The 16,836-nt window shown below is 33.9% G+C and overlaps 1 protein-coding gene across 5 annotated transcripts in view; it reads left to right on the top strand.

The window, feature by feature from the left end:
* Nucleotides 1-16,515, top strand: part of TC2N (tandem C2 domains, nuclear) — a 50,627-nt gene extending 34,112 nt beyond the window's left edge. For all 5 annotated transcript variants that reach the window (XM_055555639.1, XM_055555641.1, XM_055555640.1 and 2 more), the window contains 3 exons: nucleotides 9,256-9,370; nucleotides 11,605-11,804; nucleotides 14,014-16,515. In XM_055555639.1, the coding sequence (XP_055411614.1) occupies nucleotides 9,256-9,370; nucleotides 11,605-11,804; nucleotides 14,014-14,124 (426 nt within the window). In that variant the 3' untranslated portion in view covers nucleotides 14,125-16,515. The remainder of the gene's footprint in view (nucleotides 1-9,255; nucleotides 9,371-11,604; nucleotides 11,805-14,013) is intronic.
* Nucleotides 16,516-16,836: the final 321 nt, after the last annotated feature.

Raw genomic sequence — 16,836 nt, 5'->3', positions numbered from 1 at the left:
AGCTGAACACTGTTTAAGTTGTCTAGAAATTCCTAATGATTTAATTATGTAGTTTCTGTGTTAGGATAACATATATATAAATCAGTCATAACCCTTTTTAAGGTCAAACTTTCATGTGATTTTAAGTTTACTTAGGAGTTATATTTTACATGTTTTCAAAAATATTTAAGGTGACTTGAAGTGGGTCTTAAGCTGGTTACACATTAGAATCATAATGCGAAGCTGTTAAACATGCCTACACTTAAACCGTTAAATCAGAATTTGGGGAGGAGTGAGCCAGAGGCATTTGTAATTTTCAAGTTACTCAGGTGATTTTCATGTGTAGCTTTGCTTAAGAACCACTGAATTGAAGTGAAATTAGGGATTAAACGTAAAGAACGAACTATTACTATAATCAAGAAGAGTTGAAAAATCTTGTTATTTCTGATCTTTTATTTTCTGTTTTCATACCAAATCTGTTTTCTTTATAGCATTTACTATAACTTAGGCTTCCCTGATAGCTCAGTAAAGAATCCACCTGCAATGCAGGACACCCTGGTTTGATTCCTGGGTTGGGAAGTTCCCCTGGAGAAGGGATAGGCTACCCACTCCAGTACTCTGGCCTGGAGAATTCCGTGGACTGTATAGTCCATGGGGTTGCAAAGAGTTGGACACAACTGAGCAACTTTCACTTCACTTTCAGAATTATTTAAGTCACTATATTAAAAAGAAAATAAGACCTGAGCTTCCATCTTTTTTCTTCATATTTTACTATACCCTTAGTAAGGGCCTGTCATATTCTTGGCATTGAACATTTGTATGTAGGTTGATAGGAAAGAATAAATGATGAATGAAAGCATGCTAAATTAGATTACTATTTTCTGTTAAATAGCAAATTTGTTTTGAAACTGTGACAGGAGTTTATCACTTAACTAGATTAGTAGACAATAATTTGCAACCATATTTTACAGAAGGCACATATTACTATTTAAATGGATAATCAATAGATTAAACCTTTAAAGGCTGGTAGAGTATATCAGAAGATAACTCAGCAAATGTATTTTCTGGGGAATTGAGACATTATAGTCTGAATCTGCCTTGGAGAATCAGAATGAATGATTATAGCACAGTTTCTACAATTACATTTTGCATATCAGTGATCTTTTATAAACATTTTGTATGCCATGTGCTAGGGATGCAAAGATAGATGGCTTGAAGGAAGGGCTTTTGGGCTATCTTGGATCAGTGTATTTATATTACTGTTCATATTCTTGACTAAAAGCAAGAATAATATACTTTGTTTCCTGTGTTGAAGAGGAAAATTGATATTCTAATTGTGACATTGAAAGAGACACACTTACATATCCATCCTTCACAGTGACATCATGAACAGCAGAACTTCCATGTAGGGCTATTAATTTCTTCACCATGGAGCTTTTGACCTTAACAAATAGTTGACAACTCAAATTTCTGTGTTGAATAGTGTGCAAGAGACAAGGTTTCCCTGAAGAATTATTTAATATCTGATGTTTGAAGAAACTTCGCATACAACTAACTTGGTCCTAAGTGATTTAATGCTCACAACGAACTTAATGAGCTTGCTGCTCTTGTTACCCCTGTTGTGGAGACCAAAACCCTGAAGCATTTGCCTGAGTTTATATAGCCTTTTGTTGGGGAATAAGGATTTGAACGGAGGCATTCTGATTCCAGAGCCAGCTGTCTTAATTTTACCACATTGATGAGGAAAAAATCAATAAACAATCTGTGGTAGAAACGATTGTTATTTGAGCCAAACTGAGGACTATAGCCTGGAAGACAGCCTCTCAGATAACTGAGGAATTGCTCAGGAGAAGCATGGTTTTCAGGACTGTTTTAACATCTTATCAGAATGTAGAACGTCAAACAAGTCAGGGATACATTCCTTCAGGGTTTGGGAAAAAAAAAAAAAGAGCATGTGCACAGTAAGTCAGTATGGCCTTGGCTCCTGGGAGGGGAGTCTTATCACTGAAGGAGGACCAGCAATGGCTTCCCAGGAAAGGAGGCATTTAATCTTTATTTTTAACATGGCTATTCTTTACTTGTGATCAGTGCACACTTTGCTTTAATAATTAAAGCAGATATACAATGTATACTTGATAGGCCAAAAATGGGCTATTTTAATCAGTATAAAAGTCAAGTTAATTCATATATAAACTAGAATGACTTCTAGTCATTCTATATACCTCGATATGTGAAAATATCTTTCATCAACACTGTATTGTCCCCTAAGAAGATATTCTCAAAAATCACCAGATAAGGGATTTCTCTAATTATGCTGAACTTTTCACTTTCAATAGTCATTCCAGGAAGGACAAAAAAGATTTTCTTTTCTTTAAAAAAATGATACATTATTCAGGAATGGAGATCATTAAAAATGCTTTTAATATATAATTACTAATTGATTAGAATTTTAAGTTATTGGTTATTGTGATGTTAAAAACCACTTTGAATAGTTTTTCATGATCTGAATTAATATATTGGAGTATAAATTGAATTTGTGAAATAACCTTGGTAAGAAATGGTAAACCCACTGCTGAATGCTGCTCTGTTTTGTAAGAACTCTACCAGTGTGTAACTCTAAGAGAAGTTTTGCCATCTTTCAGTATTTTCATCTGTTATATATATATATTTTTTAATATTTTCTTTTTTTTTTATTTTTTTTAATTTAATTTTATTTTTAAACCTGAAACACTGTATTAGTTTTGCCAAACATCAAAACAAATCCGCCACAGGTATACATGTGCTCCCCATCCTGAACCCTTCTCCCTCCTCCCTCCCCACACCATCCCTCTGGGTCGTCCCAGTGCACCAGCCCCAAGCATCCAGTATCGTGCATTGAACCTGGATTGGCAACTCGTTTCATACATGATATTACACATGTTTCAATGCCATTCTCCCAAATCTTCCCACCCTCTCCCTCTCCCACAGAGTCCATAAGACTGTTCTATACATCAGTGTCTCTTTTGCTGTCTCCTACACAGGGTTATTGTTATCATCTTTCTAAATTCCATATATATGCGTTAGTATACTGTATTGGTGTTTTTCTTTCTGGCTTACTTCACTCTGTATAATAGGCTCCAGTTTCATCCACCTCATTAGAACTGATTCAAATGTGTTCTTTTTAATGGCTGAGTAGTACTCCATTGTGTATATGTACCACAGCTTTCTTATCCATTCATCTGCTGATGGACATCTAGGTTGCTTCCATGTCCTGGCTATTATAAACAGTGCTGCGATGAACATTGGGGTACACGTGTCTCTTTCCCTTCTGGTTTCCTCAGTGTGTATGCCCAGCAGTGGGATTGCTGGATCATAGTTCTATTTTCAGTTTTTTAAGGCCTCTCCACACTGTTCTCCATAGTGGCTGTACTAGTTTGCATTCCCACCAACAGTGTAAGAGGGTTCCTTTTTGTCCGCACCCTCTCCAGCATTTATTGCTTGTAGACTTTTGGATCGCAGCCATTCTGACTGGTGTGAAATGGTACCTCATAGTGCTTTTGATTTGCATTTCTCTGATAATGAGTGATGTTGAGCATCTTTTCATGTGTTTTTTAGCCATCTGTATGTCTTCTTTGGAGAAATGTCTATTTAGTTCTTTGGCCCATTTTTTGATTGGGTCATTTATTTTTCTGGAGTTGAGCTGTAGGAGTTGCTTGTATATTTTTGAGATTAGTTGTTTGTCAGTTGCTTCATTTGCTATCATTTTTTCCCATTCTGAAGGCTGCCTTTTCACCTTGCTAATAGTTTCCTTTGATGTGCAGAAGCTTTTAAGGTTAATTAGGTCCCATTTGTTTATTTTTGCTTTTATTTCCAATATTCTGGGAGGTGGGTCATAGAGGATCCTGCTGTGATGTACATCGGAGAGTGTTTTGCCTATGTTCTCCTCTAGGAGTTTTATAGTTTCTGGTCTTATGTTTAGATCTTTAATCCATTTTGAGTTTCTTTTTGTGTATGGTGTTAGAAAGTGTTCTAGTTTCATTCTTTTACAAGTGGTTGACCAGTTTTTCCAGCACCACTTGTTAAAGAGATTGTCTTTTCTCCATTGTATGTTCTTGCCTCCTTTGTCAAAGATAAGGTGTCCATATGTGCGTGGATTTATCTCTGGGCTTTCTATTTTGTTCCATTGATCTATATTTCTGACTTTGTGCCAGTACCATACTGTCTTGATGACTGTGGCTTTGTAGTAGAGCCTGAAGTCAGGTAGGTTGATTCCTCCAGTTCCATTCTTCTTTCTCAAGATCGCTTTGGCTATTTGAGGTTTTTTGTGTTTCCATACAAATTGTGAAATTATTTGTTCTAGCTCTGTGAAGAATGCTGTTGGTAGCTTCATAGGGATTGCATTGAATCTATAAATTGCTTTGGGTAGTATACTCATTTTCACTATATTGATTCTTCCATTCCATGAACATGGTATATTTCTCCACCTATTAGTGTCCTCTTTGATTTCTTTCACCAGTGTTTTATAGTTTTCCATATATAGGTCTTTAGTTTCTTTAGGTAGATATATTCCTAAGTATTTTATTCTTTCCGTTGCAATGGTGAATGGAATTGTTTTCTTAATTTCTCTTTCTGTTTTCCCATTATTAGTGTATAGGAATGCAAGGGATTTCTGTGTGTTGATTTTATATCCTGCAACTTTACTATAGTCATTGATTAGTTCTAGTAATTTTCTGGTGGAGTCTTTAGGGTTTTCTATGTAGAGGATCATGTCATCTGCAAACAGTGAGAGTTTTACTTCTTGTTTTCCAATCTGGATTCCTTTTATTTCTTTTTCTGCTCTGATTGCTGTGGCCAAAACTATGTTGAATAGTAATGGTGAAAGTGGGCACCCTTGTCTTGTTCCTGACTTTAGAGGAAATGCTTTCAATTTTTCACCATTGAGGATAATGTTTGCTGTGGGTTTGTCATATGTAGCTTTTATTATGTTGAGGTATGTTCCTTCTATTCCTGCTTTCTGGAGAGTTTTGATCATAAATGGATGTTGAATTTTGTCAAAGGCTTTCTCTGCATCTATTGAGATAATCATATGGTTTTTATTTTTCAATTTGTTAATGTGGTGTATTACATTGATTGATTTGTGGATATTGAAGAATCCTTGCATCCCTGGGAAAAAGCCCACTTGGTCATGGTGTATGATCTTTTTAATGTGTTGTTGGATTCTGATTGCTAGAATTTTGTTAAGGATTTTTGCATCTATGTTCATCAGTGATATTGGCCTGTAGTTTTCTTTTTTTGTGGCATCTTTGCCAGGTTTTGGTATTAGGGTGATGGTGGCCTCATAGAATGAGTTTGGAAGTTTACCTTCCTCTGCAATTTTCTGGAAGCGTTTGAGCAGGATAGGTGTTAGCTCCTCTCTAAATTTTTGGTAGAATTCAGCTGTGAAGCCGTCTGGACCTGGGCTTTTGTTTGCTGGAAGATTTTTGATTACAGTTTCAATTTCCGTGCTTGTGATGGGTCTGTTAAGATTTTCTATTTCTTCCTGGTCCAGTTTTGGAAAGTTGTACTTTTCTAAGAATTTGTCCATTTCTTCCACGTTGTCCATCTTATTGGCATATAATTGTTGATAGTAGTCTCTTATGATCCTTTGTATTTCTGTGTTGTCTGTTGTGATCTCTCCATTTTCATTTCTGATTTTATTAATTTGATTTTTCTCCCTTTGTTTCTTGATGAGTCTGGCTAATGGTTTGTCAATTTTATTTATCCTTTCAAAGAACCAGGTTTTGGCTTTGTTGATTTTTGCTATGGTCTCTTTTGTTTCTTTTGCATTTATTTCTGCTCTAAGTTTTAAGATTTCTTTCCTTCTACTAACCCTGGGGTTCTTCATTTCTTCCTTTTCTAGTTGCTTTAGGTGTAGAGTTAGGTTATTTATTTGACTTTTTTCTTGTTTCTTGAGGTATGCCTGTATTGCTATGAACTTTCCCCTTAGGACTGTTTTTACAGTGTCCCACAGGTTTTGGGTTGTTGTGTTTTCATTTTCATTCGTTTCTATGCAAATTTTTATTTCTTTTTTGATTTCTTCTGTGATTTGTTGGTTATTCAGCAGCGTGTTGTTCAGCCTCCATATGTTGGAATTTTTAATATTTTTTCTCTTGTAATTGAGATCTAATCTTACTGCATTGTGGTCAGAAAAGATGCTTGGAATGATTTCTATTTTTTTGAATTTACCAAGGCTAGCTTTATGGCCCAGGATGTGATCTATCCTGGAGAAGGTTCCATGTGCGCTTGAGAAAAAGGTGAAATTCATTGTTTTGGGATGAAATGTCCTATAGATATCAATTAGGTCTAACTGGTCTATTGTATCGTTTAAAGTTTGTGTTTCCTTGTTAATTTTCTGTTTAGTTGATCTATCCATAGGTGTGAGTGGGGTATTAAAGTCTCCCACTATTATTGTGTTATTGTTAATTTCTCCTTTCATACTTGTTAGCATTTGTCTTACATATTGTGGTGCTCCTGTGTTGGGTGCATATATATTTATAATTGTTATATCTTCTTCTTGGATTGATCCTTTGATCATTATGTAGTGACCTTCTTTGTCTCTTTTCACAGTCTTTGTTTTAAAGTCTATTTTATCTGATATGAGTATTGCTACTCCTGCTTTCTTTTGGTCCCTATTTGCATGGAAAATCTTTTTCCAGCCCTTCACTTTCAGTCTGTATGTGTCTCCTGTTTTGAGGTGGGTCTCTTGTAGACAACATATGTAGGGGTCTTGTTTTTGTATCCATTCAGCCAGTCTTTGTCTTTTGGTTGGGGCATTCAACCCATTTACGTTTAACGTAATTACTGATAAGTATGATCCCGTTGCCATTTACTTTATTGTTTTGGGTTTGAATTTATACACCGTTTTTGTGTTTCCTGTCTAGAGAATAGCCTTTAGTATTTGTTGGAGAGCTGGTTTGGTGGTGCAGAATTCTCTCAGCTTTTGCTTGTCTGAAAAGCTTTTGATTTCTCCTTCATACTTGAATGAGATCCTTGCTGGGTACAATAATCTGGGCTATAGGTCATTTTTTTCATCATTTTAAGTATGTCTTGCCATTCCCTCCTGGCTTGAAGAGTTTCTGTTGAAAGATCAGCTGTTATCCTTATGGAAATTCCCTTGTGTGTTATTTGTTGTTTTTCCCTTGCTGCTTTTAATATTTGTTCTTTGTGTTTGATCTTTGTTAATTTGATTACTATGTGTCTTGGGGTGTTTCGCCTTGGGTTTATCCTGTTTGGGACTCTCTGGGTTTCTTGGACTTGGGTGATTATTTCCTTCCCCATTTTAGGGAAGTTTTCAACTATTATCTCCTCAAGTATTTTCTCATGGTCTTTCTTTTTGTCTTCTTCTTCTGGGACCCCTATGATTCGAATGTTGTAGCGTTTAATATTGTCCTGGAGGTCTCTGAGATTGTCCTCATTTCTTTTAATTCGTTTTTCTTTTATCCTCTCTGATTCATTTATTTCTACCATTCTATCTTCTAATTCACTAATCCTATTTTCTGCCTCTGTTATTCTACTATTTGTTGCCTCCAGAGTGTTTTTAATTTCATTTATTGCATTATTCTTATATTAAGGGTACAAAACCATAATGAAAAAATGAATGAAAAAATGTTATCCTGGTTTCCTTTGTGTTTTGTAAACAATAAATAACTTTTAAATGGATGGCAGCATTTGTTCTTTTAATCAGCAAAGGTATTTTATTTATGGCTACTGAATTAGTCCACCTAAAAAGATTAATCCATTCTTATTAAAAGCAAAAGCAATTTGCTTTTATTTATTAGAATTCAGCAATTATTGCCAAATAGACAACTTTTATCATCATTTTAGATTTTTCAAGAAGAAGTGACCTCAACAGTTGACTTTAAACTTTTAAGTGATTCACTTTGTATCTTTTGATTTCTTAAGGCATGAGCAATTTTGGCCATTTTGACCATTACAGAATATCATGTTTAGAAACTATCCAAGATTCAGTCAATAGCATGTACATAAAAAGGTTCTTTTTTTTTCTGATCCATGTGTCAGTTACTGGGGTAATTATCAAATATAAATTGCTTGATGAAGTATCAGTCAGCTGTTCTGTAACTTTGTTGAAATCAACACTAGCCAAGACTTTTGTGTTTATCTATGCTGACCCTAGTGACATCTGTTAACATTATGTTCTTTCTTTAATCTTATATTTACTCTTTTCAACATGTGAACAGTAATGTTTTTGTGTTGGCTGACTTTATGTTTGTTCTATTTTTTACTCCAAGAACCCTGGAATCCATGTAAATAAGTTCGCTTGTGTAAGGCAGATTACTCACTTTCTTCTGCTCTTAGTGTTCAGCAATACTGAAGAGCACATTTTAGCTTCTCCCCCTTTCTAAATTTCCTTCATTTTATTGTTTGTCTCAGACTTTATTTGACCTTTTCCTTTTTATTTACTGGCTCATCACTTTCACTCGCTTCCTTCTTGCTAATTTTCGTCATCAGCTTACTTCCATTTAGCATAGTAATTCAACTTTTAATCAACAAATCTGTTCATTGTAGTAATCCTTTGTCTTCTGATTTTGGTAGCACTACCTCTGATTTCTACAACTGGAAATACTAATGATGTGTTTCATATATAACATTTTTATCATATTTCATATATTCATATATCATATTATCATATTTCAGTCACTTGAAAAGATTATTCCATGACTACGTTTAAGTCTTTTGAAAATGTGCTCATGTGGTGTTTATTTCTCTGACATTTTTTCTACTTAAACTGCTTAGGAATTTAATTTTTTTTTAATTTGCATTTAAAATCTTTTAAATTTTAAAATTTAAAACCTTCAAAATCTCCCTATTTTTGAAGGTTCAGTATATATGTGAAATTTACATTATCAGAATTTATGAAAGTCAGTAAGTACTTTATATTGACAGACTTCATTACATTTAGCATTCTCTTTTAACACTTAGCTTTGTATGACAGTAAAGAGCATGTGTGCATGCAGAGTCATTTCAGTCGTATCTAACTCTTTGTGACCTTATGGACTATAGCCTGCCAGGCTCCTCTATCCAAGGGATTCTCCAGGCAAGAATACTGGAGTGGGTTGCCATCCCTTCCTCCAGGGGATCTTCCAACCCAGGGATTGAACTCGTGTGTCTAGGTTGGCAGGCAGGTTCTTTACCACTAGCGCCACCTGGGAATGTCTAGCCTTAGCTCCTTGTTTTTGAATTTTGAAATAGCCCCAAACTTTATTCTTAATTACCAAATAACACTTTTTTAATATGCAGGTTTGCCACGCAGAACTTGAACTAGGGACTTGTTTTCAAGCAGTGAATAGCAGAATTCAGTTACAAATTCTTGAGGCACAGTACCTTCCAAGTTCATCAACACCCCTAACTTTGAGTAAGTATGTCAAAGTGGTTTAAAGTGAAATCTTCAGAAAATATTTATAACAGATAGATTTTTCCTACATTTCTTACAGTGAAGATTATAATCTTAGTTATTTTTATTATTTAACTTATATACTTACCTTTCAACTTAAAATTACTTTATTGGATTTCAAATTTTAGCCGTTGTGTTAACCCACTCCTCTCTTGATTCTTATCCAATTGTGACCTTCTTGCATTTGATGCTATTCTTTATTTATCTCATTAGTTAATATAGGTTGAGTGTCCAGAGGACTGTCAGGTATGTTTCACCAGCCTAGATGGTGTATTCTCTCTCTAGGTCTATGCCCTTTTTTGGATACTCTGCTAACTCGAAACTTAATTTTAAAAAACTAACTCCCACCTTGAAAATCTTGAAAAAACACAAACCTTAAAACACTTTCTCACTTTGTGCCTTTGAGTATATTCAGAGTTTCTGATATTTTGGTTGTCTACCCTGGTTCACATGGCTACTCCTAGAGTGGGAGGTTTGAGGTCAGTCCTACCTAAAGGGCTAAGAGTGGGGGTAAAAGTGTTCCTTATTCCTACTAGAAGAAAAGAAAATATCTGGAGGTAGGCAGAAGCAATGATGTCCACTGTAACTACAAAGATTGAAAATTAATACAGTTGAGCCCAATTCAAGAAACTAGGAAAACAACAGCAAACACAAAGGAAGGTAGAAATAGAAATTAAAGCTAAAGTTGGAGTTGATAAATATGGAGAAAACAAAAACCTCACAAAATTAATAAAACCAAAAGATTGTTCTTTTGGAAAGAATATTAAAATAGACAAACCTATAGAAGGCTGGATCAAGCAAAAAATAAAAGAAAACATGAACAAGGAAGAGGATATAATTTTAAATTCATAAGAGATTCAAAAATAAGATAACACCATTTATAATGATACCAGTTCATTTGAATAGCTATATAAAATAAATGATTTTTCTAAGAAAAAAAATGTTGGAATTCACTGCAGAAGAGGGAAGAATCTGAATAGAACAATACTGTGACCATGTAAAAGCAGTTAAAGAACTGCCTCTAACAAAAGCAGAGGCCAAGATGATTTTACTGGCAGATTCTACTAAACTTTCAAGGAACATGTAATTCCTTTTCTATATGAGCTGTTCCACAGCACAAAAAAAAGATGGAAAAAGATGGTTTATGAGGTTAGCATATTCTTGACATCAAAACAGAAAGGATAGCACACACAAAAAATAGCTATAGACTACCATTATTTATGTAGGTAAATGGAAAAATCATAAAATAAAAAATAAGTAAAGTCCAACTTGGCATTAAAAGAATAAGTTAAATTACCAGGACCATATAAGGTTAAGTCTAGGAAACAAGGAAAAAACAGTGCAGTTTAATACATTAACATGTATCTTCCTTTAATCAAAACAGCTAATGGTAATCAGGATTATCAGTGATCTCCATTTTATAAATATTGGTCAGCCTCAGTTCTCACTTTGTGGCTCCCTCCTAAACTCTTCACTTTCTTGTTGTCTGGCAGCCCCATCTCTATACCATCACTTCTCGAATTAGTCAGACTGCACTTTCTGCTTGAGCTGTAAGCACTGTATGTCAGATTGGGGGGCAGGCTTAGGTGAATGCTGTATAAACCCGAATTTTACTTAGTGTGCTTCCCATCTTTTAAGAGGTGACACCCCTATAGTTTCTTTCTGTTTCTGGTCTGTGTTTAGTGTCTTGAACAATTGTTTTTAATATTTTCCCCAGTTGATAATCATCATCTATGAGAAGTTAGTTTGTATAAGCTATTTACCATTACTGGAAGCTCTACATCTCAAATTTACTTAAAGCATAGATTTTCTGTAGTGGGCAGGTGTTTAACTTCTGGAGTCTCAGCAAATAATTTTACTTATATAAATTGTGAAATAATTCCTTTAGCTCTCCAAGGAGTTGGCACTTCTCTTTTGTATAATCCTTTTCAGTGTGTACTCCTTTACTGCTGATTGTTATTTATGCCTACAATTCCAGTCTTTAATGGCAGTAGAGGAAGATTAGATTCATTTAGGTGACAGTAGTTATTTGTAAATTACAATAGTAATTGTAAAGTTTACTAGAGAAGTTTTCTCTTAACAGCAGTAACTCATCAGATCTTTAAAAGTACTTATTGTTATTTTATGACAAATATATGGATTATATCTCTATATGACATTTAAAATTTTATTTATCAAAATTTCTTATTCTTTAGGTTTTTTTGTGAAAGTGGCAATGTTTAGCTCGGGAGAGTTGATTTATAAGAAGAAGACACGCTTACTGAAGGCCTCCAATGGAAGAGTAAAGTGGGGAGAGACTATGATTTTTCCACTTATACAGAGTGAAAAAGAAATTATTTTTCTCATTAAGCTTTATAGTCGAAGCTCTGTAGGAAGAAGACACTTTGTGGGACAGGTTAGTAGGCAGTTTTATCTCATATTCTTTCCTTGCACTTAAACAGTAACATTTAAACAGTTGGTTAACAAAAAAACAGGTTAAAACTGAGGCTGAATAGAGTGAAATCAAAAGTTAAATTCAATGCAAAACTCAAAAAAACATTTACTGTAAAAAAAGTTTGCAGGAAAAAAATTTACTGCAAAAATCAAATATTGTCAGACTTTTGGCTTTAATACAAAAATAGTTTTAATTTCTGAGCAACCAGGATTTTTAAAATGAGTTTTTTTCCCTGAGTTTTTCAATACTCTCCTTGTGAAAGAGGAAACTCTTAAGTATTTGAATCAGATTTCTTAATGCTTGCTTTATTGTGTCATGTTCATTTTAATGGTTGCATGCTATTAGCTCCATTGTGGTAAATCTGAATTCCTAGAAAACATTGATCTTAACAGTGGTTGTGATATTATTTAGTCAATATTGTTATCTGGATTAACCTATTTTAAAATTCTTGGCAATTTTTATAAGTCTGCATAACACTTACTTACTTGCCAATCCTATGGAACTTGTTTCCTTTTGTAGTTCTTTTTTTCTCTTATTGGGTACATTGTATTAGATGTATATTATTTTTTATCTTAATTACAATTGTTTGACTCACATTTAAATTCCAAAATCTGTATTATTAGTTTTAAAAGCTTCTGTTTGACAGCAAGATGTTATTAGCACTTTACATGAATCTTCAAATTATATGTGAATTTTCAAAGATTGATATTAACTGACTTCATATATTCTACCTAAAATGTTTGTGAAAAATATTACATTTTTGTTGTTCTCCATTTATTCTTATTTGGAAAAGAGTTTGAACTCAAGAATTAGTATAACTAGCATACTTTTCAAAGTCATGGGGCCTGTAAAGTTTTCCTGTATCATTAAGTCTCAACTACCATGTATGAAAGGAATAGGAGATTTACCTGACAAATAATTTTCAGAATAATGTTTTTTGGTGATTCCGCTGTCTCAGTTGAGATTGTAGTTAAGAATAACTCTGGAAAGGTTCCTGTTGGTTATCTGTTCCCTCTGGCTCCTCTGAGAGCCTCAGGGAGCCACCCTGGTCAGGTAGCCACATGTGGAAACAAGATCTCCCACTCGTCTATTAGCCAAAGCACTTTCCTGTTATGTTTAATATATTGGGATTCTTTATATAATTTTATCTGAAGGAAAGTTCTTCAGACCAAGAAATTAAAAGAGAAAAGTTTGAAAAACAAACCTTTTGAAGTGACCTGCTCCAATTTATTTATTTAGAAGAATTAGAAACTGAGTTCCAAATAAGTTAACTCCAAAGTAACATCATTTGTTAGTGCTATAGCTGAGTTGAGAATTCAAGTTTGTTTCCTTGTTCACCTTGCCTCCATGATACATAACATATAATGTGATAACTTATATTTGCATAATGCTTTACAGTTTTCCCAAGTTCACTCACATATGTTATCTAAAGTTACATAAGTGATAGGTTTATTGAAAGTTATGGATCAAGAGTAATTTCATTTATATTAGATTTATTAGATTTCAATTAAAATTACAGTTTTATTTAATATAAAGGTACTTAAAATACATATTCCTTACCAATCAATTGCAGCTTCCCAGGTGGCGATAGTGGTGAAGAAACTGCCTGCCAGTGCAGGAGATGTCAGAGATGCAGGTTCAATCTCTGGGTCAGGAAGATCCCCTGGAGAAGGGCCTGGCAACCCACTCCAGTGTTCTTGCCTGGAGAATCCCATGGACAGAAGAGCCTGGTGGGCTACAATCCATAGGGTCGCAAAGAGTTGGATATGACTGAAGCGACTTAGCACACACCAATCAATTTAAATTATAGTTAGTCTCAATTAGTATTTACAAAAATGTTTTTAAGTGGTTGGGATCAGTCTTAAGTTGAGCTTGTAGGTTAATTGCCTAAGAAAGGATACTAAAAACTGTTTTGGAGGAAATGATTCTGTAATATCTCACATTGAATTTTTAAATTGAATTGAATGATATAAAATAGTCTACAGTGACTAAATTAAGTGTTTTAAAATTTAAGTTTCAAAGAGACAAACTTTTGGAAAAATGGAAATATGTTTAGTTGAAAATAGGTAACCCAAACTTCCAATTGTCTTTCGTTAGTGAGAGTAATCAGTTGTATGAACTCAGTTACCATTATTGTGTTAAGTTAAATAACTGTACTATTCCTTTACAGATTTGGATAAGTGAAGACAGTAATAACACTGAAGCAGTGAGCCAGTGGAAAGAGACAGTCACACATCCAGAAAAGGTTGTTATTAAGTGGCACAAATTAAATCCATCTTGAAGACGCTGCACATTAATTTGGTGACGAACTTGACATTCTTTTCGAGGACTTATGATTTTAATTTGCTACCAATTTAAAGAAATCAGTACATTTATTTATGGAGGCCATATTACAGTAATATAATGGATCTAATAGAAAATTAAACTTGGTAAAAAATGGGATGAATTATATCAGATACCCAAAGTAAAGGAAATGTTTAAAGACAGTAGGGCAACTAAATAAATTATAAAGTCAGTAGGAATATCAGTCATAGATAGTTACTGCTGTATAATGGTTATGAGTATTTTTAAAGCTTTACATAGATATTAAAAATCCAATATATCAAGTCTCTGTTAGTACAAGTGGACATATAGAAGACTGCCACTGTTTCAGTCCTAGTCATTATTGATTATATCTTAACTCTACTGTTTTAACTCCTTGCTACATATTTTCCCTCAGAAAGCAAAAATGAATTGAACCACTTCAACTCTTCTTATTTGGGGAAAGTTTGTGGCCTATGTTTATCATTATTTACCCATAAGTTGTCACATTGCCACTTTATAAGCTATTTATCTCTAAGAAATCTCAGACATAGAAAACTACATTTTGGCAAGAATAGAATAAATGAAAACACCAGAAGGTTGAAGTTTAATTGGAAATTCAGTGTACATACATTTTTCTGTAAGGTTATCATCCATATAGCCCATCCTAATTAGCAGAATTAATTGAACTTAAATAACAAATTCAATATTTTATGATAATACTTATTTTTTTAAGTTTTTTAAATATAAATTACTTGTTCTATAATCCACAATATTAGAATATTTTCCTATGTTTTAAAACTGACCATACATGATAACATTATGTAGCGAATACATATTTTCTCTTACAGTTTTTCTCCAGTACTCACTACAACTCAATATGTAGGAATAATTTCAGTTTAGTTGGTCAGACAAGCTGTGATCAAAAAAACACATTTGGAGAAATCAGTGACAGCATTCCTGATCTTGGAAAATATGACTTTATTTTTGCTAATGGGTAGTCTAAGTGATTCATCTTCTATTTTTTTCTCTCTTACCTTGTCCCACATGTGCCAACAGATAAATAGTGATATTTTAGGTCAGAAGTATACTTTGCTGTAACTTAAGCATGCCCTTTTTTTTTTTTTCCTAATTCTTGTTCTGTGTATCTCATTCAGTTCAGTTCAGTTCAGTTGCTCAGTTGTGTTCGACTCTTTGTGACCCCCTGGACTGCAACACGCCAGGCCTCCCTGTCCATCACCAACTCCCAAACTCATGTCCATTGAGTTTACCCAAACTCATGTCCATTAAATAGGTGATACCATCCAACCATCTCATCCTCTGTCGTCCCCTTCTCCTTCCACCTTCAATCTTTCCCAGCATCAGTTAAAATTTCCCAAATAAACCCTAATTCCCCTTTTCCTGAGTACCACATCCTCAAGCTACAAAACATGCATAGTTGACATGCCCTTTGCTTCTGCTTCTAGAGTTACAGTATACTGGAGGTGTTGACAGGTACTCTGACATTCTGCATTTTGAAATAATTTTTTTTTAGATTTGTGAAGAATGGCATATTGGTGAGTACTCGTGGACTTTCAAGAGAAATCACCTTGAGTGGAGGTGTTTTAAGTCTTTGAGACAGATGGCAGTCATTTAAAACAATTTTAAAAACTAGACTTTATTTTTTAGAGCAGTTTTAGATTCACAGCAAAATTGAGAGGAAGGTACAGAGAGTTCTCATATACTCTCTACCCCCACATTTACACAGCTTTCCTTGCTATCAACACCTTGCACTATAGTGGTATATTTGTTAAAATCACTGAACCTTCATTGACATATCATCACCCAAAGTCCATAGTTTATATTAGGGTTCACTCTTTATGTTGTACATTCTATGAGTTTGACAAATACACAAATGACATGTATCCACCACTCTAATTTCACGCAGAGTAGTGTCACTGCCCTAAAAATTCTCTGCAAATACAACCATTTGAATAGTTAAGAAAGAAGTAAATATATCATTGTCTTTTAGATAAGTAACAGACTTTATTGTTTTAAAAAAATCTAGAATTTTATTTTAGCAATTTTTTTGTGTTCTAGTAATGCTTTCAATTCCTAAATGTATTACAAGTAGTCATGTATTTAATGAAACTTCTGATAATTTTATTTAATTATCAGTATTTTAAGTATGTGTGTAGTGTATAATTTGAAGGAAAGATATAACTTCTTGGTTTCTTGTGTGTCTTACAATCCTAGGTAAATAAAAAAATTAAAAGAAAATCTTTTTATTTTAAGGACTTCAGTTAGAAAAGTGTTTGACACAACTAAGATCCCAAATATTTTAATTAGTGTTTACTTAAGCCTTTTTCAAATAAAGTAGTACTGAATAGGAGATATTCTTACTGTTTCCTTGAAGCTTTACCTGGAAATAGAAAAAGAAATACACTGTTGTATTAATAGCTACTCATGAGAAAAAACATTAGAAACTTGTAATAAAAAATTAAATACTATGCAAAAAATCACTTCTCTTTGTACTTACTTGGCATTTTTTACCTTTACCCACTTATAAATGAGAGGGAACTAAAATGATGCTGGGCAACCGAGAAAAGCAGGGAGGGTTCACATTGATAGCTAACAGCTTGCACAGTGCTAATCTCTAACAGTGTATTTATTTATAAGTTTTCAGATTAATACAATTAAATAGCTGCAGTCC

This window comes from Bubalus kerabau, chromosome 19 (genome assembly GCF_029407905.1).
Source record: "Bubalus kerabau isolate K-KA32 ecotype Philippines breed swamp buffalo chromosome 19, PCC_UOA_SB_1v2, whole genome shotgun sequence".
In the NCBI taxonomy this organism is placed as follows: Eukaryota; Metazoa; Chordata; class Mammalia; order Artiodactyla; family Bovidae; genus Bubalus; species Bubalus kerabau.
Note: the sequence above shows the minus strand (reverse complement) of the source record. Positions and strands in the feature narration are given on the sequence as shown.